This window comes from Rhinatrema bivittatum, chromosome 11 (assembly GCF_901001135.1).
Source record: "Rhinatrema bivittatum chromosome 11, aRhiBiv1.1, whole genome shotgun sequence".
Classification (NCBI taxonomy): Eukaryota; Metazoa; Chordata; class Amphibia; order Gymnophiona; family Rhinatrematidae; genus Rhinatrema; species Rhinatrema bivittatum.
Genome location: NC_042625.1, coordinates 85,874,185 through 85,897,158, shown reverse-complemented (window position 1 = coordinate 85,897,158; position 22,974 = coordinate 85,874,185). Strand labels below are relative to the sequence as shown.

General features: G+C 43.5%; 2 protein-coding genes across 7 annotated transcripts in view; one reads left to right on the top strand and one right to left on the bottom strand.

The window, feature by feature from the left end:
- The window catches only part of LOC115073478 (tRNA selenocysteine 1-associated protein 1-like), a 33,129-nt gene extending 32,860 nt beyond the window's left edge, over window positions 1-269 (bottom strand). For 2 of the 3 annotated variants that reach the window (XM_029571915.1, XM_029571919.1), the window contains exon 1: window positions 13-151. In XM_029571915.1, coding sequence (XP_029427775.1) covers window positions 13-36 — 24 coding nt within the window. In that variant the 5' untranslated portion in view covers window positions 37-151. Of the gene's footprint in view, window positions 1-12 lie in introns of all 3 variants that reach the window. The other variant, XM_029571917.1, reaches the window with a different exon arrangement.
- TRNAU1AP (tRNA selenocysteine 1 associated protein 1) lies at window positions 173-16,113 on the top strand. Of its 4 annotated transcripts, none has more exons than XM_029571923.1 (9): window positions 173-270; window positions 2,664-2,761; window positions 3,845-3,944; window positions 5,807-5,859; window positions 6,216-6,347; window positions 11,204-11,323; window positions 13,210-13,366; window positions 13,485-13,518; window positions 14,932-16,113. In XM_029571923.1, the coding sequence occupies exons 2-9, from the start codon at window positions 2,676-2,678 to the stop codon at window positions 15,066-15,068; spliced, it is 819 nt and encodes a 272-aa protein (XP_029427783.1). In that variant the 5' UTR covers window positions 173-270; window positions 2,664-2,675; the 3' UTR covers window positions 15,069-16,113. The 4 variants fall into 4 exon arrangements, with proteins under 4 accessions (XP_029427783.1, XP_029427781.1, XP_029427780.1 ...); XM_029571921.1 differs by having other exon boundaries at window positions 239-373; XM_029571920.1 differs by lacking the exon at window positions 173-270 and adding an exon at window positions 336-496.
- Window positions 16,114-22,974: the final 6,861 nt, after the last annotated feature.

Sequence of the window (22,974 nt, the reverse complement as noted above, 5' to 3'; positions counted from 1 at the left end):
CCTATTACTCACATCTCCCATCCACAAGCTCGCCATGTCCCCCCGCGAGCAGCAGAACAAGCACCGACCCCTCCGGCCTCCGCTCAAGGCTCCAAGCAGTTCCCTGACCTCACTTCCGGCGGCGGAAGTACGTCACCTGTTGACAGTCAACAGGAAGCACGCCACAGCCTCGTCTGCGGTCTACCGACCGGAAGTGTATCACATCATCACCCGCAGGCCCTGGTCCCCCTTGGCGTGGCCCGCGGAGGACCTGCACGGCGAGAAAAGGAAGTACGTCTCAAAAGGTTCTCCGACGTCAAGGGCTGACGGAAGGACGTCACAGCGCCGCCCAGGAGCCTAGCGACCGGGAACACTTCCGGCTATCGTTCTGCAGGTGACGCTGTGACGTGTTCTAGCGCCGGAAGTGAGGCCTGGGTGTTGGTGGGAGCGTTGAGCGGCGGGCGGAGGGGCCGGTGCTGCAGCCAGTGGGGATATGGCGACCCTGTGGATGGGAGACGTGAGTAACCGGTGGAACGGGAGGGAATCGAGGGCGGGCCCGAGAGGTACTTCCGGTGCGAGGAGTAACCAGTCCTGGATAGAGAGCGTTGCAGGTCAATGCTAACATGTAGAGAAACATAAGCACATATTTAAAAGTTAAACTATGAAGACGTCTTTTGAAATGTGTAAGCATAAACGTTTGAAAGAAGAATTATGCTCTGAGCTTCTAAAAAAAGAAAGTGTCGGACCATGAGACCCTCTTATCATTATGCGTGCTGGCTTGTCTTTTTGTGTGTGTGTGTGTGGTGAAAATTCCTGAGAGCACTCTTAACTCTTCTATGAACACATTCTGAATCTTGACTGTTGATAAAATAGGGCTTTCCAAACCTATTCTGATTTTACCAACCCTTCAGTCGGTGAGTTTGCATGGATTGGAGACCTAGTACGTGCACGTTTGTCATGCGCATTTATTGTGAATATCCTGAAAATCCGACTGCCTGTCTTGTCCCTAGGACAGGTCAAGGAAGCCCTGTAATAAAAAAAACCCAAACATTAACTAGTACGACCTTAATAATATTTAATTTTCTGAAAACATTGAGTTAAGAGTAAGGATATGAGGTTTTCACATTTTGTTGCCATTACATTGGCAGCGTTCAGGCCAGACTTTGACGTTTAATAATGATTTGTTATACTATCTTTCATAAATAGGTTTACAGTACTAAATACACAATTACAAAATAGCTAAAAATGTTAAAACATCATATAGTAAAATAATACAACTAGTAAGAACAATATAAATACCATACAGTGATTAGTCTAAAAATGCAGGTGTAAAAAGAAATTCTGGAAAAAAAAAGTCCACATCCTGAACAGGCATTGGCAGCTAAAGGGAGTTCATAATGACAAATTATGGAAGAGGATGGGAAGGGAAGTAAAGTGAAGTAAGCAGCATTGGCTGGAATTCTTCTGGTGATGTCTATCATTTTCATTTTGCCAATGTGCTTGGTAATAGTACCACATTGGATAAGTAGGAAAAGAACAGCTTGGAGGGAGGGAAGGAAAGGGGAGAAGTTGGCAGGGGGACATCAGTCCTTTAAGTCCCTCAGGTGTTTAACTATTGGGTAAACTGCTATATTGGGTTCCTTCCTTGCCAACTGCAACCACTATAGTTCTCTGGGTCTTATTGATAGTGATTGCATTGGTTAGGTTCCCAACCCTGTTTTATCAAATTGGAAAGCATTAGTTAACAAATAATCACAATCCATCTTCCCATTAAAAAAGTATACACAATATACAGTATCTGCAGGGAGCAGCTGGGTGATTATTCTTATGCTATAGTTCTGTACATTTATTTTATTTTAACATTTATTGTGTTAATTGTTGCCCAAGGTGATGTATATCATATTTAAAAAATATACACATCATAATAAAAATTTCACATTATAAATAAGCAAAATTCTTATCTGCAAACATTTTTATAAATGGTCCCTTTGGGTGACAGTTGGACTCATGCAGTTACCCAAACCTGACAAACTACAGAATTATTTAAAATAGCAGTGCCTGCTACTCACTGCATAAACTTATTTTGCCACAAGTAAGTGGCTGAGGGGAGGATGGGAAATGAAGACATTTCTCCTTGGACTGCTTTGTAAAAGTGGATTGGCAAATATTTAAATGGAGTGCCAGTTAAACATCTTTCTAATTAATTATAAAGAAAACCACGAGTTTGAAGCAGCACTTTATTGTTGACCTTGCCTCTGAAGCCACAGAACAGGGATTGTGAAGTCTAGTCCAATATTGCCACAAAAGCTTGGATTGCTGGATATTCACAATACTCAAGAGTTTTAATGGCCCTCAATAACTATGATGTTAAGCTAGTATGCATATTTTGGTTTTCTTGAGAACCAAACCAGTTTGTAGCTCAGTAAGCTTGGAGGTCACCATCCCTGTTCTATAGGTAGCACAGAGGGGAGCATGAGATGCTGCTGCTAACATTTCCTCAGAGCACAATTATATGCTTAATGGGACTTCCTTTGTAACACTGCATGTGATTTTAGTATCCATCCTCTCAATCTTCTGAGCAGAATTAATTTGTGTCCCAAGTAGTAACTTTTGCAGAGTTCAAATCCATTTGATTTACTGCAAGTTGACATTCATGTCTAACATTATCATTACTATTTTAACAGCTGGAACCCTACATGAATGAAAACTTTATTACTAGAGCCTTTGCTACCATGGGACATCTTGTTCAGAGTGTAAAAATTATTCGGAATAAGACAACTGGGTAAGCATGATGCTGTTGGTGATAGGGTTAGGCCGTTTTTAAATTTTGTGTGTTTTAAAAATGCTACTGATTTTGGTCATGTTCACCACTTTGGGCAGTCTGATATGGACTAGGGCAATAGGTAGTAAGTATAATAAATTAAATATGAAAACTATTCCTGAAATTATAATCAGACTAAGGATTTATTTGGGAGCCTTATAAAGGAAAGGTGAACCTTACATTTAGTCTACAGTAACAATTCAGTGCATAAGACTTCTTTTTTGTTCTACTTTTTATTTTATTCCATAGACAATATTAGTGTTTAAAATGACTGAAGGCAATTCCTACATAGCCGCATGCACCATTGAGTTAATCCATCTTGGGTGCTGCTGCTCTGATCATATATGAGCACCATGCAAGCATGTATATGAATATATAGATAGTGTGTGTGTGCACGCGCGCATATATATATACACACACACTGATAGCTATAAAGTATGATTATAGCAACATTTACTGAAGAGTGAAGGAGATTTTTCAAAATAAAATGAGTGGCTATAGTAAAAAGTCCATCTTTTATTTAAAAGTCTGAAAATTAAAAAATATTGGAACTCAAAAAGAAATCTATTACTAAAATCAAAAGAGGAAAATTAGCACTAAGAATCTAGCTGGTCTTGTTGTTCTAAATAACATTATGGTTCATTTGCACACCTGTTTGTGGACATCTGGGTCCAGAAATGACCCTTGCTATTCTTTTTATAATTCAAGATTTATTGTGGAAAATCTGCATCTTACATCTCTATGAAAACGTACAAATAAAGACTCTTGCTGTTTTAAACTGAAACCTCTTTATATTTTGCATTAAGTGCTTTATAATATTTCTTAAACATTGTTCTCATTTATTAACCCATTGCATCCCCCTGCTTCCTCTTTCCTAGCAGAAATGCATGGCCTCCTTTAATGTGCCTGAATCTCAGTGGCTTATCAGATAGAACCCTACTGTACGCTGCAGGACCTCTGAACTGTGGGTACCAGATTGGCCTGCTGCATTTTGCATCACATAAAATTGTTTCATTTAAAGACACAATATTTTTCTTTCTGTAGGAATCCATCAGGCTACTGCTTTGTTGAGTTTCCCAATCAGGATACAGCAGAAAAATGTTTACATAAGGTCCATTCAAAGTTTATTCCAGGTGCAACACCAGTAAGTATGAGAATAGTTACTTGTCCTATAATAAAGGCTAAAGAAAGGGGGAGGCTTTGCTGGAGGCTGGGGGTGACACGATGAAAAAAAAACTGGCGGAAAACACATGAAAGAGATTTTCTGAGGGAAGTATTAAAAAATCAGTTGGTAACACAGATTTAAAGTTGATGCCATTCTGCAGCTGCAGATCTGTAGATTGATGAGTTTCGTGGTGTTTTCCAATGCAAGCAGTGGAGTAATAAGTTGAGATCTTTGTTTTATAAACATCAAAAATAAGAAACAGTTTGTAACATTAAAATCGTATTGTCCGTTAATAGGGTTACAGGTATTTTGTAAAAGTCTCTTCAAATGTTTTGGAGCAAAGATGACTAAAAATTTAAACTCTGAGGTGAACATCCAACGATAGAGAAATTCAAAAGGACAGAAAAGAACCATTTCTAGGTTAGCACATACTCTGATTTGCCTTATTCTGAGCTGACTTCTGAAAATGCATCAAGATCCTTAATTCTGAAGCGGCTTTGCTGGGGTTATTGATAAAGAGAAGAATATTACCTGCATATAATATGATGTTGCTTATTAGTTATTTTAAACCCATTCAATATTATATTCCGTTGGCTTGTCCATTAGAGCAAAGGGTGGAAAGGGGAGGGAATAGGAAGAAAATAGTATAAACCAGTCTGATATTGATCCATAAATTAACTGAAAGCCATAGTGTTAATATGTAACTTGGATATACAAGTCTCTCCTATATCAGATCTCTTAGGTGGCATGAAGAGAGCTTATTGTCAATGAAGAACCCTGGTTCCAGTTCTGTTCAATATTTTTATAAGTGATTTTGGAGAGAGGCTGGTAGGAAAGGTTTATCTTTTTACAGGTGAAATAAAAGCCTGCAGCAGGGTTAATATTCCAGGTTGAGTAGAAAAAATGACTTGATCTAGGAAATCTCTAGGATTTGGCAACTAAATTTAAATGCAAAAAAAGTGTAGAGTCATGCATTTGGGGTACAGAAATCCATGAGAGCAGTGCATGATGGGAAGTGAAGTTTTGTTGGGCACAAAATAGGAGAGAAATCTCAGCGTGATCATATCTGATGACCTCTGGGTAGCAAAGCAGTGCCAAAGGTCAGTGGCAAGAGCCAGAATAATTCTAGGACATATTACCTGTAGAAAAAAGGTGATAAAATCCCTTTACAAGTCAATGGTGAGACCACATCCAGAGGCCACATCTTTCTAAGGATGTAGGCAGAGTAGAGGCATCCCAGTGAAGAGCTACCAAATGGTGCAGTGTCGTTCCCAAACACCACTGCGAGATGAGATGTTTACTCCTAGATGGGGAGGATATGATACTTTCTTACGCTAAAATGCTTCAAAGATATTAACAATGTACAAGAAGCAAGAATTTTTCATTGGAAAAGAAGTTCTAAAACAAGGTTTCATGATGCACAGTTCAAAAGGGGTAGACTTAGAAGTAACATAAGGGAGTATTTCTTCAAAGAAAAGGTGGTGGATACATGAACAGCCTCCCAGAGGCAGCCAAACAATAACATAACTCAAGAAAACATGAAATAATAAAGCATGAGATTGGGGAGGCCATGCTGTACTACATTAGGAATTTTTTTGTCCCAGAAGTTTTCTCCTGAGCTTTCGGTTCAATAGAGCATGCTTCTGTTGGAGGTTTGGCACCATATACCTTCACTCACAGCTATTCTAGGTTTTTCCTGTGACCATGGTCCTCTGTGCACTCTTAGCCAAGAACTTTCACTGTTGCAAGACTATTTCTCTCCCACCCAACCCCTCCTATCTCAGGGATTTCAATGAATGGATATATTTTACAGATTTCTAATGTATATTTACTTGTTGCAGCCAAAGCGGTTTAAACTGAACTATGCAACCTACGGAAGACACCCAGATAACAGGTGAGCAAGACAGGAAACACAGCGAGACCAAGAGGTTCGGGAACTTTTTTCTCCCTTCAGTGCTACTGTTTAATTTAGCAGGATACCAAATTAATATTTGAAGAGACACTGGATTGCAACAATTCAGCTCGTATAGTAATAGGCCAGAGGATGTAAGAAGACACACGCTGGTTCCTCAGGATTTTACATTAGACAATGGGTTTTTCATTGGGCTGTTTCTATAACATGTAGTTAGCATGAATACCCTCACTGCTTTTTTTGAGTTGTGGGGGCTGAATCTTTAGGTTCAGTTGTGAAAAACATTTCCAGTCCCTGTTATATGTCTTCACGGTTGCTTCCATTATGATTTCTTCCAGCCCAGAATACTCCGTGTTTGTAACCCACCTGAGCTATGATGTGGATGACAGCATGTTGTATGAATTCTTTGTTAAAGATTATCCATCCTGCAAAGGGGGAACCGTTGTGTTGGATGAATTTGGCACGTCCAAGTAAGTGTCATCTTCCCCAGTCACCTTTCTTATTGTTCCTCCTTCATCTGTGGGACGTGGAAAAGAGTTTTGGCTTTGAAAGTCTGAAAATCACAACTTTATCGTCTTTACTTCAAAATATTAATTTTGCAAGACATTACCCAAAGTTGAAATCCTGTGTTCTGCTCCTTCCAGCAGATGGAGTCAGAGCAAAAACTGAGAGGGCGGTCCCTCATGACTGGTGCGCCCTCTGTAAACCTTCTGTATTTCTCTGACTCCAGCAGATTTGGGTTGCACTTTCGGTTCTCCCATTTTCTTTCTGTGAGAATAGTCTTTGTTGATTTATTTCTCCTGTTTTCTTGTTAACACTTTTTACTTGGATGGATCTTATTTAAAAAAAAAAAAAAAAAAGAAAGGCAAAGGCTTTTCATTGTAGCTTTGCTCTGCTTTCTATGGGCTGTCCTGCTGCAGGCCTGCAGGCAGAGCTTTCATTCAGTGGCAGACCTGTCAGCCTTTTTATTTATTGCTGTATCGTTTTTGGGGTAAGTTTGTTAACTTTCCTTTTTACAGGGCTGTCATTTGCTGCCTTTAGGGGTGAAGTTGGTGGTCCAACCTCTCCCCCTCAATATCGACCCTCTGCCCGGAGATGTCATTTCCTCAGGGCAGCCCCTAAGCTTCAGAGACGCGACATCCCTCTGGCTTGAAAAAAAAAACAAAAACGGAATGGGTCATTAAAGTTAGGCAGCGCAGGACTTTGATTTCGTTCCTGCTGTCGAAGCTTTTCGGAGGTCTGGGTTCCAAGCCCTTCTTTACTTACCTCCATGCCGCGGCTGACGTGATGCAGCGCCTGCGGGGAGCCCGGATCGCGGCTCTCCCAGGAAGGCCTGTGTGCTTGGTGCATCCCCAGCGGGAGGCACGGAGCAGAAGGCGTTGATGCCCTAGCCCTACCGTTGCCGAGGAACATTCTACGTTCCGTGTTCCCGCCTTGGTCCCTTGTGGGAAGAGTGCTCCGAAGAATAGAGGGTCACCAAGGGCCCGTGATCTTCGTGGCTCCGGAGTGGCCTCGTCGGCCGTGGTTCGCAGACTTGGTCAACCAAGCGGTGGACGGCCCCTTGCGCCTGGGGCATCTGTCGAATCTCCTACGGCAGGGACCAGTATTTTTCGACCAGGTAGATCGCTTCTGTCTAGCGGCCTGGCTTTTGGAACGGCGCCGGCTGAGGAGATGAGGGTATCCAGAGGCGGTGACCTCCACTCTTCTCAAGGTTAGGAGGCCTTCCACCTCTAGGTCCTATGTCCGAGCTTGGAAAGTGTTTGAGGCTTGCTGCCAGTCCTCACATCACAGCGTGTGACCATAGCCCAGATATTGTCATTCTTACGGCGAGGGCTGGAGAGGGGATTAGCCTACAATTTTCTCCGAGTTCAGGTGGCAGACTTGGGTGCTCTAGTTCATCATCGGGATGGTCCTCCTCTTACGACACACCCGGACATGGTCCGGTTCTTGAAGGGAGTAAAGCATGTGAAACACCGATTCGCAATTTATACCCCTCGGGGAGTTTTGATTTTGATCCTTCGTATTCTTGGTGGGCCACCCTTTGAACCGTTGTAGAGCACTACCCTCAAGGACCTGACTCTTAAGACAGTTTCCTTGGTTGCCATCTGTTCCGCTCGCAGAATCTCGAAGCTGCAATCCTTGTCATGTAGAGAGCCTTATCTCCGCTCTACGGATCCCGGAGTATCCTCGGGTATCGTAACATCTTTCCTTCCAAAGGTGGTCTCGTTTTTTCATCTGAATCAGTTGGTGGAACTGCCATCATTCCAGGATGAGGATTCCAAGGAGCTCAGGCGCCTAGATGTCAAGCGTGTCCTCCTTCGATATCTGGAGGTTACTAACGACTTCCGCTTATCAGATCAGAGTGGTCCCAAGAAGGGGAACTAGGCTTCAAAGACCACCATTGCCCAATGGATGAAGGAAGCAATCTCTACCGCGTACATTAGCACGAGGCGTTAGCCCCCAGACAATATTAAAGCTCATTTTTTCCGAGCTCAAGCAGCTTCCTGGGCAGAAAGCCGAGCAGTCTCTCTGCAGGAATTTTGCAGAGTGGCTACTTGGAAGTCTTTGCACACTTTTGCGCATCACTATCGCTTGAATCTGCAATCAAAGACCTCGGGTTCTTTGGGGCTCAGGTCATTTGAGCTGGGATATCAGTGGCCCACCCTATTTAAGGGAAGCTTTGGTACATCCCACGGTCTGCACTGATCCTGGTACGTACAGGGAAAAGAAAATTATTTCCTTACCTGCTAATTTTCGTTCCTGTAGTACCATGGATCAGTCCAGAAGCCCACCCTAAGGACTTTGGGGATTTTTTTCTTTGGGTTAATCCTTCAGCTCGACTGTGTAATCATTTCAGGACCTGTTTGAGACTGACTGAGAGTTCACACTGCAAGTTGGCCCACTCATATTTACAGTTTGATGTTCAATTTAGTTGATATTCATTTTTGTATTGATTCATCCAAGGGGTTTTTCTTTGTTGCTTGGATATTGTTAATACTGAAGGTTTACAGAGGGCGCACCAGTCATGAGGGGACCACCCTCTCAGTTTTTGCTCTGACTCCGTCTGCTGGAAGGGGGACATAACCCATGGTCTGGACTGATCTATGGTACTACAGGAACGAAAATTAGCAGGTAAGGAAATTATTTTCTTTCAAACAATATATTTATTCATGAAAAAGGGAGAACTAAGTAACCATTGTGTTGTTCATTTTCCATGCCGATAGAATTATTTGTTTTGCTAGTACCACTGAGCCACTCGCATTGTTTTAATAAACATGGCGCTGCTGTGCTGATCTTCTTGAGAAACCTTTGCAGGTATCGTAGTTGAAACCAGCAAAGTATAAACAAGGTATGAACAGCCAAATGATCATAGGTGCACAGCTTTTATCCAACAAATATATTTTAAAAAATTAAATGAAAGGATCAGAATATCACATGGAGCATATGACTGTGTCTCATTTTTCTAAGTGGATATGTATGTGATTTGACTTATGTTAACATGTTGGTTATAAAATATTCCATCTAATAAACATTTTGGATCAAAAAGAATGGTGATGAGAGCTGATCGCTCTCATCTAGACTCTCAAGGAGTCTGAATATTGGGCAAAATGTTTGTCTGCCTGAAACTCTACTCGCTGCATTTTAAATACATCCTTTACTTAGGAGCCAGAGCTCTATGTTGGCAGTACACATCATTCCAGAGAGGGGATCTCAGCCACTTATTTTATCCCACAGCCCTGGCCTTCACTCTGATCAATAACCTTCTGGAGACCAGTCCTGTTATTCACCTACATCAGCAAGCAATGAACAAAACAAAAATATCTCCAAAATCTTGACTGCCAATAGTCTATGAATTCTGTAACTTTTGTCCATGGCTTTGCACAAGAATGGTCGTGCAGTTAGTATAGCTGTGTTTAAAAAAGGATTGGATAAGTTCTTGGAGGAGAAGTCCATTACCTGCTATTAAGTTCACTTAGAGAATAGCCACTGCCATTAGCAATGGTTACATGGAATAGACTTAGTTTTTGGGTACTTGCCAGGTTCTTATGGCCTGGATTGGCCACTGTTGGAAACAGGATGCTGGGCTTGATGGACCCTTGGTCTGACCCAGTATGGCATTTTCTTATGTTCTTATGTTCTTAAAGAAATCATCCATGGTTACATGGCAAACTGTTTGAGGTTTCTTAGTGACCCATGTCATGTGATAAGTTCCCAGAAATTAGAGATCGGGCTAATTTCTCTCCATTATGAGGAATTTTTGAAAATACAAGAGATTTAGAATCCCAGAGTCCCTAGGTCTTTGACATAGAACATGATTATTATTAAATGGCCCCATCAATCGTCATTTTATGTACCTTGGATGGATGAATGGTTGAGTCATCCAGGTTTAACAGCTGTTGCAGGTAGATGCCTTAGACCACTTAGTGATGGGCAACCCTGGTCTCTAGAGCCACCAGCCTGGTGTTCAGGGTGACAATCAGGCCGATTTCAGTACGGTGCGCTCAGGCCGAGTGTACCATTAGCCCCCGTTTGGACACGGGTTTTCCACACGCTATTTTTACCCCTTATACAGTAAGGGGTAATAGCACGTGGAAAACGCGCGTCCAACCCCCGCCGAAACTAATAGCGCCCTCAACATGCAAATGCATGTTGAGGGCGCTATTAGTTAGTCCCGCGCAATACAGACAGTAAAATGTGCAGCCAAGCCGCACATTTCACTCTCAGAAAGTAATGTCTGCCCAAAGGCAGGAGTTAATTTCGGCCGGCACCAGGAAAGTGAACACAAAAGCAGAAAAAACTGCTTTTCTGTACACCCTCCGACTTAATATCATAGCGATATTAAGTCGGAGGCCCCTAAAATTTAAAAAAAAAAAAAAAATCTGCCTGCAGCCCGCAGGTAGGAAAACAGACACGCAATTTTGCCGGTGTCCATTTTCCGAATCCGTGGCTGTCAGCGGGTTCGACAACCGACGCCAGTAAAATTGTCAGCTGTCAAACCCACTGACAGCCGCCACTTCTGCCAATAAGGAGGCGCTAGGGATGCGCTAGTGTTCCTAGCGCCTCGTTTTTACCGCGGGCCCTCATTTGCATACAGAATCGCGCCCCCAGGAGAGTGGGTGCTCGCCTTGGAGCGCCGGCTCTCCCGTGCATTTTATTGAATTGGCCCGAAAACGAATTAGTCTCTTGGATGCCAGTTTGTTTGCTTTGAATATTCATTGTGACTATTCTGAAATCCAGACTTGTTTGTGGCTCTAGGACTGGAGCTATCTGCATCTGCATTTAAGGTACCTCAGCACACACTTCTGTTTCTTTCTCTTCTCTGTAGAGGCTTTGGATTTGTGAAATTCTCTGATGAAAGTGAACAGAAAAAAGCTCTTATTGAGTGCCAGAACGCTATTGGACTGGGGACGAAACCCATCCTGCTAAATGTAGCTTTACCCAAGAGGTAAGTACTGCACAGTTAAAAAAAAGAAGTCTCTCTCTTGCTTCTCTGTCTGAGCAAAAAAAGAGGGATTGGAATGCTTGTAAGAGGAAGAGTCATTATTTGCTAGCAAGGCAATAAATAAGCAATACTGCATGACAGTATATGTTAAAGGATTTCAACCAACACATGCATGGGGTATTTTGAGGAGGTCACAGTGCATTTAGGGCCTTCACAGGCCATTTTTAAAGTACCTGCAGGCATTTCAGGAATTTCAAAATGAAACCCCCTGTATGTAGTTCGCCAGGCCCCACCCCCTTTCCTTGTATAGGTGGATGGGTAGTTTTCCAAACCTTCCCCCGCCCCAATGGATAAACTCTCATTTACCCACTGACACCCCTAGACACTGTGATGAACAAACTCAGAAGACACCAGACTGAGTCTAAGTACAGGTCTGTGTGGTGAGCGTGCTGTCTCATGACTGTGACTAGCATTGCTTGCTTAGGGGATAAGGAGCAGAGTACTTGTCCCATTGTTCCAGTTTCCAGGATTCATGCTTAGGAGTGCACTGAGGCCAAGGTGACAGGGCTGACTTGTGTTAAGTATGGGGAGATGAATTTTCAGATGGTTTTCTATGGGTAACTAAGCAGGTGTAGGAAGAGTTTGTCCTCAAGATTTCAAGTATTATTAAGGGATGTAGTATTTTTAGGATTAAAAAGTATTTATTAAGGTCAGATACTTATGTTTTGGGGATATTATGCAATTTTGTAAGTGTCTTATGTACTGGGTGTTGCATCTCCAGCGCCCCACTGGATTATCCCACTAATATAATTTTTGTAGGCATTCAATTTGAAATTTAACAGTACTTAAACATTACTTAAATTTATTATTTATGACAAGAACATACATAAATTTATTATTTATGGCCAGTCAGATTGACTGTATTAAGTGTATTGCATTTCATCAGGGGCATGATGTTGGAGCAACCTGATTTATAAAAAAGTGTATTGCCGAAAAATTAGATTTAAACGAAAGCTGGGTTCAGAGGACAACGAGGCAAGGCTGCCGATTAGTGTGTTGTGGAATTTGGTGACAGTCGACTGCTAAAATTGTCTCAAGAAAGCCAAAATATTATTGAAAATTCCAGCAACAAGCAGGAAAAAAGCTGTTAACCTTGTGCATTTTAAAGCATTTTGCAAGATAACGGTGGGCACACTAACTATTAATTATATGTTGTTTAATTTCATTTTGAATGCTAATTAAAGTGGTGTATTGCATGTTTCTATCAGATTTCTGGTTGCTGCTGCAATGGGAAAGGTAAAGGTTATGCAACACCCGGTGCATCTGTTAGATTATTAAATTCTGGATCAGTCGCTTATGATAAGACATCCTAGTGAGATACTAGATGCCTGAACCCCTTTATGTTATTATTTGATATTTAAATTGACAAGCTAAAATTAATCAATTTGTTTTCAAATTCATGGCACTTTTATACCACCTATTATTTTTTCAGTGATGGTTTCCACAAACCGACCTGGATTTGACAGTTGCCAGCTTAATACTTCTGTCCTACTTGGTTTTATCTAGTTTATCACTGGCTCTTGCTCTGAAAAGACAAAATGTATAGAAGAGTTCTGCCTGTAAGTCAGGCTATGGGGAGTCTGACACGAGAAGTACATCTGAAAATGTGCACAGGTGCAGAAAAAGCCCTCCATGTGCTGGCACAAAGTTTTTAAAAGGGACTTATTCCCATTGCCTGGGAAACGTGAGATGGCAGGCCCAGCATTACAGGAGTGTGCTCTGTGCATTAAATCAGGATGTTTAGTGTCTGCATTACTGGTTTAACTCACATTCCAAGAAACCTATGCATTTCTTAAGAGAAGTGTTTAAAAAAAAATAAATTGTTGCAGTTCCAGAATGAAGCCACCAGGTGAGGAGTACAACAGCCAGGTGAACTCGTATTACCAGCAGTTTCAGGACTACTATAGTCAATGGGCCTATGACCAGATCACAAGCAGTTACAGCTACAATTACCCACAATATGAATATACCCAGTACACGATGCAGGTAAGGCTTGCACCGAGGCACAGTGTGTCGAGAAGCATGCTGATACTATCGTGGAAGTTGTTCTTTATTTGGCCATTTCCCGCTAAGTTCATCACATGCATGCTTATTTTATTTACAGACACCGGAAAATGTCGTTCCTGATGTTCTGGAAGGTAGGGTATGCCCTTGTCTTTGAATTATCTCAGTAGGTGAGATGTGAGCAATAATTATATGCCAGCCAAGAAAATGTCCCCATCTGTCCTTTGACAGAGCAAGCAGAAGCCATCCTGATGTCATGAGCATAAACCACATCTGCTTGGTTTGGACTTTGTTTTCCAGACCTCTGTCCACCTAGACCTTTCCACCTTAAGGTGCAAATCACCCTCTGACTCAAGGTTATCTACCTGAAATTGGGGAATAGCAATGTTATCTGTTCTCTCTTCATGACACTGGAAGCTCAAAACAATTCTTTTGTTGAGAAGTGACTAGTTTTCTGAGGTAATGTGTTGTGATGAAATTGGATGAAAGCCACTGTAAGCCAAACTATTATTATTTGGCTCGGTCCCACCTGGAATATGACATCTGGGTTAGAACAGTCCAGGTATATCATAGGCAGGTTTCTACCATCCACGGTGTCCACTGTCGGTGCTCTACAAACTACTCATAAGAACGTGACCCCCCCTCTATAGTATGGAAAATCCCACAGCCTCTTACGGCTATAAAACGGCATTGCTAACAAAACTTTTAAATCGTCTGATTGTTCGAAACAAAAAGAGACATTTCAGTGATTATGTTGATTTGGATTCATATTTTCATCTGTTAGAATGATTATTTTCCATTATGAATTTAAGTAAATTGAGGGTGGTGCTGTACCGATCTCAGAAACTTCTGAGGCGTTGTACTGATGCATGGAAAGACAGAGTGAACTTGGGGAAAGAGATCTTTTAAAACAGGTGCGGGGATGATTAAAAAAAAATCTATTATTCGTAAAAATAAGTTTAAATACTTAGGGGCCCATCCACTAAAGTGTCCTAATGTTTTTGCAGACTTTTAGCATGTGCAGCCTAGTTTATGTGCTTTAACAGCACTGTTAAAATGGGCAGATTAGCTTGCAAGAAGTTTAATGCACAGACTGAGGTAATGAGATGCAGAGCAGATCATTATCTATTAATGTAGCAAAATAGTATATGCACAAACTATTTCACAGTTGCATTAGTGCAAGCAAGTTAACTATATCTGAGTGAAGCGTAGTTACATTTTTGAGATAATGTCCATAGGTAAAGGTCCGTAGGTCTACTTTACCGTCTACCTCATTTATATATTGTTAACATCAGTCATTAGTATGGGCGATAAATACTGCATTAACAGCTAATGTTAGCACACTTAGTACATTGACTCCTTAAATTGTTAAAGAAAATAAGGAAGGTGAAATAGGACTAAGATCCCTGGAGGGAGGAAGATTAACATTCTTAGGAATCCAGTACAGCTGCTTTTATAAAGGCCATGCCAGCTTTCTGGGTTTTTTTGGGGGTTTTTTTTGTGCATGTGTTTCACCTTCTGAGTTTCTTGTAAAATTCCATTCTTAGATCCACTGCGCCAGCTGGACGTGGAGGAGGCGAACAAGCAGTTTATGGAACAGAGCGAAGAACTGTACAATTCTTTAATGGACTGTCACTGGCAGCCTCTGGACACTGTCTCTTCGGAAATCCCAGCGGGGTTATAGTGTTAGGAGAGCAGCGTGTCTGTGCAAGACGTGCCTCGGTGGTGGACTGAGCCAGTGGGGGGGGGGGGGGGGGAACCAGATGATGCGCCACTCCGGGGTGGTGCAGCCTTTCGTTGGACAAACAGGAGAAACACAGGCACAGCTGTTGTTTTATTCACGCTGAAGAGTTGGAACAGAAATGTTTACAGGATTTTAAATTTCCGCTTGGAAGGTTTTTCTTAGGGTATTTGTTTTTGAAACTCATTCATAGGTGACCTAGAGCTAAGTGGATTTTTGTTTTGTTTTGTTTTTTTTTTTGCTCTTCCAGCTATACGGTAAAGGCTTTCAGGATAAAAACACTTATTTTATTTTTTGCTCTCTGTTGCTTTGTTTTCACCTGTTGCAACAGATTGAAGTCAGTCAGGCACCTGTTGAAAAATGTTTCAAAGAACAAAGAGTGCGATTCACTTCCAAATCATTTTGGCCTCTGGAGGACAAACCGCAGGAGATATATTTGAGTTTTGCTGAAAAATATCAGTTATAAAAGGAGGTCTTTGACACAAGAAAACGTTGCTTCATGGCCTGAAGAAAGATATTTGGAGCATACAAGAGGAGCAGCCTTTTATGCTGTCTGCTTCGGCCACAGACACCCAGTACATATGTGCCTTTTATTCGCCTTCCAGAGCCCTCAGACATGAATACAAATATCTTTACTCTTGCCAGATGCTGGCATAAGTCTGAAGCACTGCCACAGCTGCATAACTCCCATTTACTTCCTAAGGGAGTGATTTTGACAGCTTTAAATCCTTTTTTTTTTTACAGGTGCTACAGCCTGCACTGTGGTCAGTCGGGGAAAACCACATGACGGCTCTGTTTTTATAGCCCTGTAGCTAACCACATGAGTGGCAGAAATGAGCCAATGATTGTTACCTTCCAAAACACAAACCATTTCACAAAGCTGATTGGATCAACAGCTGGACAAGAAAGGCTGTAAATATAAGAAGTGTAGGTGGTGGAATATCAGTCCATCCTAATAGTTCAGCATTATTAAATGTTCATAAATGTATATGGTCTTGGTTAGCCATGTGCTTCCCTGTCCTCCCCTTGCTGTGCTAGTTTGGTCAGTATTGTGCTGTGTAGAGTTATCAGTACATGCTACCCTAGGATGGATTTGGTGAAGAATAACATTTCATCATACTGCAATGCTGAAATATGGTATTTGTAGGGCTCCCGCAATTTCATGGCTTCCTCACTGTGGAATTGTGCAGTCCCCTTCATAATTGTGGAAGATTAGGGTCTGGGTCCAGGATGCAGTAACTAACAGTACCAGCTGGGCATGCACAATTCCCTTTCCCATCTGTAATTCAACAGTAGGAGGAGAAAGAGAGCAGCGGTGTCGTCCTCTGCACCTAACTACCACTATAAACAGTATGGCCTCAAGGCGAGAGTCAGCCCTGGATGTCAGATTTAGGCCATGGCCTGAGAGGCTGCAATTCACCTCCTTCTGACTCAGATTGGCAGGGGAGGAGTGAGGGGGTGAATAGGCAAATCAGTAGAGGGTGGGGGAGGGGATGTGTGTATGTGAGGAAACTGGATGTGGAGGAGAGTGACCGGGAATTATTGGCACCAGGGGCATTGGCTGAGATGAAAGGGGACATGTGGTGTGTGTATGTGTCAAATTAGAGAAGGTGGTGTGTGGGAGGAAGGGGGATATCTGTATCAGCTAGGGAGGGGGGGTGTGAGAGACTTCCCAGATTTTCCCACACCCCTTATCTCCTACCTCGAATCCTTCCTCCCCAGCCCCAAGATCTCGGTCCCAAGCTGATCCCCCCCCCCCCCCCTTTCCTCCCTTCCTTGCACTGATCATTAAGATCTCCCCCACCCCTACCCCTCCACCCAAATAAAAATCTTTAAAATAAAACAGAACAAAAATTATCCAGACACAAAAGAGAGGTCAGAAAATGACTTTATTTTAATAAAGCCAAATAAAATGTACATTATTTAATATGCAGATCTATGTGCATTTATAGAAATGTGCCAGAAAACCTGAGAAAATGTACTGCAGAATTTTCTAACTCTCACTGCACAAAATCTACCTGTGAGCTGCTCCAAGACTTGGGGGGGCTGTGCTAATGAGGTGCTGACACATGGCAGCTGGGAGTCCTCTGGCTAAAGTTTCATTTTACCAGGACCAATGAGTAGGAAGAGAGCTGGTCTCCTAGGTGGATTGGTGGAATATTCCTTAATAGCTCAAGTAAGAACGTTAGCACAGAAGAACACAAGACTTGCCATATTGTGTCAGACCAAATATCCTGTTTCCAACAGTGGCCAATCCAGGTCACAAGTACCTGGCAGGATCCCAAGGGTTAGAGAGATTCCAAGCTGCTTATCCCCAGGAATAAGCAGTGCATTTCTGCAACTCTCCCTTAATAATGGTTAATGGACTCTTCCTCCAGGAACTTGTCCAAACCATTTTTAAACGCAGCTACACTAATAGCTTTCACCACATCCTCTGGCAACAAATTCCAGAGCTTAATTATGCTTTGAGTAAACAATATTTCCCTTATTAATTTTAAAGGTATCATTGCGTGTCCCCTGGTCATTCCATTCACTATTTTATAAACATGAAGCTGGAGAACTGATTCTGTTGTATGTCACACTCAACAGTAAAAAGGGATGAAATGATTTCCCTATGAGGAAAGGCTAAAGATTAGGACTCTTCAGTTTGGAGAAGAGACAACTGAGAGGAAATATGAGAGAGGTCTATAAAATAATGAGTGGAGTGAAACGAGTAAATTTTAATCTGTTGTTTACGCTTTCAAAGAGTACAAAGTCCAGGGGACACACAATGAAGTTGCTAAGCTGTACATTTAAGACAAATAGGAGAAAATATTTCAGCCGGCGTGGACTTTTTTGTTAAAAAAAACAAAAAACAGGAAAAAAAACAGCTAAAAGGCAAGTGGGTGCAGAAAGGCAAGACCGGCAACGAAGGTCCTTGCCCTCTCCACCCACAGCTGGAGATGAACCTTGTACTCAGCCAGGACAGACTGAGCTCAGGTAAAGAGTACTTAAAAAAAAAAAAAAGCGAGAAGGAGTTCTGTAGGGATTCCTCTTCTCTCCAGTCTCCACGCTTGGCGCGCCAATCCGACATTCATTCCCGCCTCCGGGGGAGCTTAGGGAACGTGGGCAATTTGGGTTGAGCAGCCTTTTGGCTAGGCCCCGCTCTCAGGCTTGTCTTGTTGCCACATGGTAGGCCGCGGTGGCGTTTTCCTGCACATAAGACTGCGCCCTTCAGTTGCGTCGGTTCGTGCTTGTGCGTCCAATTGTGCGCCTAGTTCGGCACATAGGAGCGACTACTTGGGCGCTCAGTTGTGCGCGAATATACATGCATGCACTCTTATCAGACGCCTGTTGGGACATATTGACAGGCTAATGGCGCCCATAGCAAAGAAGCCTAAGCATCTTGCCCTTTTTGTTGCTGGTCAAATTGGGGCATCCCAGTCTGGCGTGCCCGCTAACTTGTGTCAGTGCTGTTTGGAATCTCAGTGAGAATTGCCTCTGTCTGATTTTACTAAACCCAGTTCTTCCCAGTCTAGTGCAGGAATGGAAAAAGAGCTGACAGAGGTGTCGCCTGATTTTGGTGCTCCCCTAACTGGTTCGTCCGTGGGGGAAGGTAGTTCAGTGGGCACAGGTCCAATGTCCCCTTCCTAAGCCTATGTGCGGGTTTGGCAAGTGTTTGAGGCTTGGTGTGAAGAACGAGGGGTTCTTCTTCGTTCAGTTAAGATCCCGCTCATTTTGGAATTTTTGCAGGATGGATTGAGTAAAGGGTTGGCCTTTAATTCATTAAAGGTACAGGTGGCGGCTCTTGCCTGTTTCAGGGGTCAGGTGAATGGTGGACCTTTGTCGGCTCATCCAGATGTAGCCCATTTCTTGAAAGGAGTGAAACATCTTCGTCCTCCCTTGCGGATACTAGTGCCTTGTAGAGTCTTAATCTAGTTTGGGATTTTTTGGTGGGCCCCATTTTTCGACCGATGCAAAACCTTTCCTTGAGTTTACTGACCTTGCTAAGGGTGTTTCTTGTGGCAATTTGGCACATGGGGTTTACGAATTGCAGGCCTTGTCTTGCCAAGAGCCCTTTCCACAGATGACTCTGGGGGCAATACAGCTGTGTACCGTTCCTTTGTTTTTGCCAAAAGTAGTCTCAGATTTTCACTTGAATCAGTCAATATCCCTGCTGTCTCTGGACAGGGAAAGAGATGTGGAGGAATACTGACTGTTACAACCTTTGGATGTCAAGAGGCATATCTTCTCCATGGGGGGGAGTAAACAGGATGAGCCAGCGTCGCAGGCTACAATAGTCCGCTGGATTAAGGAGGGAGTCACAGCCGTGTATGAGGATGCTGAGCAGCCGTTGCTTAGTCAGGTTAGGGCTCATTCCACTAGGACTCAGACAGTGTCATGAGCGGAGGTTAGATTGTCTCCTGTCGACATTTGCCGAGCTGCGACGTGGTCCTCCTTACATACCTTTTCCAAGCATTGCCATCTAGATGTGTAGGCCTGGTGCGTGTGGTGGTGATCAGACCGCGAGCAGCCTCCTGCCCTGTTCATAAGTAGCTTTGGTACATCCCACTGGTTTTGGATCCACCTGACCGTATACTAAGAAAGGAGAAATTACTACTTACCTGATAATTTCCTTGCTGGATCCACCTTCCTGCCCTTGGCTGCCGGATGGTTGTGTTATTGTCCTCCTGCAAGGCTGCATGCTCCAGGTGTTACTGGTAAGTGTTACTCCATTCCCTAGACTAGTGTTATTATGCTCTTTGTCTGAGCTCAGAGTTTTCCTGTTGGCTGAGTGCTGGAATGGATATCTATTATTCCCTGTACGTACCAGGATCAGTCCAGACGGTGGAATGTTACCCTGATGCAGTAGTCTCGACCCTCCTCAAGGCTCAGAAGACCTCAACTTCAGTCGCTTACTTGAGGGTCTGGAAGGTTTTTGAGTCGTGGTGCTCTGACCATGGCACTCATGCTAGCAGTGCCTTGGTTTCTCAGGTCCTAGCTTTTCTACAGGACGGTCTGGAGAAAGGGCTCGCCTACAACTCCCTGAGAGTTCAAGTTTCAGCGCTAGGCTCGCTTGTGCGGACCTCCGGACACCCGGCACTCCTGTCTCATCTGGATATCGCTAGGTTCCTTAAGGGGGTGAAGCATCTGCGACCTCCGGTGCAGGATCCCTGTCAGTCGTGGAGCCTTAACCTGGTACTCAAGACCCTTGCAGGGCCTCCCTTCGAGCCACTGCGTCACACCACCATCAAGGATTTCACTCTCAAGACTGTCTTCCTGGTGGCCATTTCTTCCGCACGCCGCATCTCGGAGCTTCAAGCGCTCTCCTGCAGGGAACCGTTCCTCCTATTCACGGACTCTGGCGAATCCTTACGTACAGTGCCTTCCTTCCTTTCCAAGGTCATCTCCACGTTTCATGTGAACCAGACGGTGGAGTTTCCATCTTTTCCTGCCGACGAATCTAGAGCTCTTCGGCATTTGGATGTCAAGCGCAGCTTACTTCGCTACCTGGAAGTTACTAACGAATTCAGGGTCTCAGACCACTTGTTCGTTCTCTGGTCCGGTCCAAGGAAGGGATCTCAGGCCACGAAAACCACGATCGCGAGGTGGCTTAAGGGAGTCGTAGTGACGGCGTACATTGGTGCAGGGCGGACCCCGCCAGTAGGAATCAAGGCCATTCACTCCGTGCTCAGGCAACCTCCTGGGCGGAATCTCAGGCCGTCTCATCTCAGGAAATATGTCGAGCTGCGACTTGGAAGTCACTACACACCTTCGCATGACATTATCGTCTGCACTTGCCGTCGTCAACCTCTGGGTTCTTTGGCGACAGGGTCATTCGAGCAGGGCTATCAGGGGCCCACCCGAGTTAGGGAAGCTTTGGTACATCCCACCGTCCACCTGCTGGACGGGGGACATAACTCACCGTCTGGACTGATCCTGGTACGTTCAGGGAAAAGAAAATTATTCCTTACCTGCTAATTTTCGTTCCTGTAGTACCATGGATCAGTCCAGACACCCTCCCTCAGATTGGTTGGGGTTTTTCTCAGAGGATCTACTGCTCGATTCTCCTATGTCTGTGACTCTCCTGGTTAGAGTTTTTTTCGCTATGCTTCTGGGGAGCTGTGTTTCTTACAGTTCTGTTTAGCAAGTTGCCATTGGTCAACAGTTACATTTACTATTTCAGTTTCAGGTTTTAGTGTTACTCTACGTTGGTTTACTTGATCCCTCTGTTTTCTCTCTTCTATGGCTTTGATAGTCTATTTACTGAAGAGGCATAGAGGGGGTGTGGGCTTAAGAACATAAGAAAATGCCATACTGGGTCAGACCAAGGGTCCATCAAGCCCAGCATCCTGCTTCCAACAGTGGCCAATCCAGGCCATAAGAACCTGGCAAGTACCCAAAAACTAAGTCTGTTCCATGTTACCATTGCTAATGGCAGTGGCTATTCTCTAAGTGAACTTAATAGCAGGTAATGGACTTCTCCTCCAAGAACTTATCCAATCCTTTTTTAAGCACAGCTAAACTAACTGCACTAACCACATCCTCTGGCAACAAATTCCAGAGTTTAATTGTGCGTTGAGTAATCTCCCTCTGAAGTTTTAGTCTGACTCCACCTGCTGGACGGGGGACATAAGCGACTGAAGTTGAGGTCTTCCGAGCCTTGAGGAAGGTCTAGACTACTGCATCGGGGTAACCTTCCACCGTCTGGACTGTTCCTTGGTACTACAGGAACAAAAATTAGCAGGTAAGGAAGTAATTTTCTTATAATCAAGTTTTATTAGTTTCTCCACAGTTGACTTTTGCAGAGAATACTGGCAGGCTGATGCCAGTGCAGGGGCATATATACCGTGATGTCAACCTTGCTCCGTCTCCATCTGCTGGTAGAGGTGCATAACCCACTGGTTTTTGATCCACTTATCCTTATTAAAGAAAAGGAAATTATCAGGTAAGTAGTAATTTCTCCTTCATCTCCTGCCTTTACTGACTGGACAATATATTTCTCTGGCCACACCAGTGCCTTCTTCCACAATGATGTCTTTCTAGGTAAGTTAGTTTGAAGCATAGGACATAAGACAACAAGCAGCATTTGTGCACATGACTTTCCAGTTTGCTTTTCTACCTCCTATTCTTGTTTCCTGTCTGTGCCTGCCTAGGAATTGCACTAATCCTCCCGCTGGTGCAGTCCCTAAGTCACAAACTGCCAGTTTATATCAGGCAATTTTAGTGCCTGTTCTGCTTTATTACTGCTGCCCATTCCTAACAAGGAGGAGGAGTAGCCTAGTGTTTAGAGCAGAGGGATATGACCCAGTGTGCAAAACCTGCTGTTGCTCCTTGTGACCTTGGGCAAGTCACTTTTACCCTCTGTTGCCTGAGGTACCTGAATATAATTCGCTTCGATATACACTTTGAAGTGCCAAAAAGTGGAATATAAAAATCTAAGTAAATAAATAAGGTTCTTACATGTCCCACCTAGGTTGAGGGCTTTTATCACTAGACCCCATTGAACCCAGTTAAAAAAAAAAAAACCCTCCTTAGCTTGGCGAGACTGAGCAAATACCCTCCATTTCTTGGCAGGTATGTCCCATCTTTTCTCAGCTGACCTCCCTCATTCAGTATCAGACCATGACCCAAGAAACAAAGTCTTTCCATCAACACATTTTCAGGCTAGGTCTGTCCAGAAGTGGATTTGCTCTGCTGGCTGCCTCTAGCCAGAGGTCCCACCCCACTCCAAATTCACAGACAGGAAGGGGGTTTCTCCCTCTGAAGCTGAGTCTGGTCCATGCCTTGGAGGGTGGAGCCTCGCTGGGCGGGCCAAGACTTTGAGAAGTAACCTCCCCTGGCACAGCCCTTACACAGGAAGAGTGGC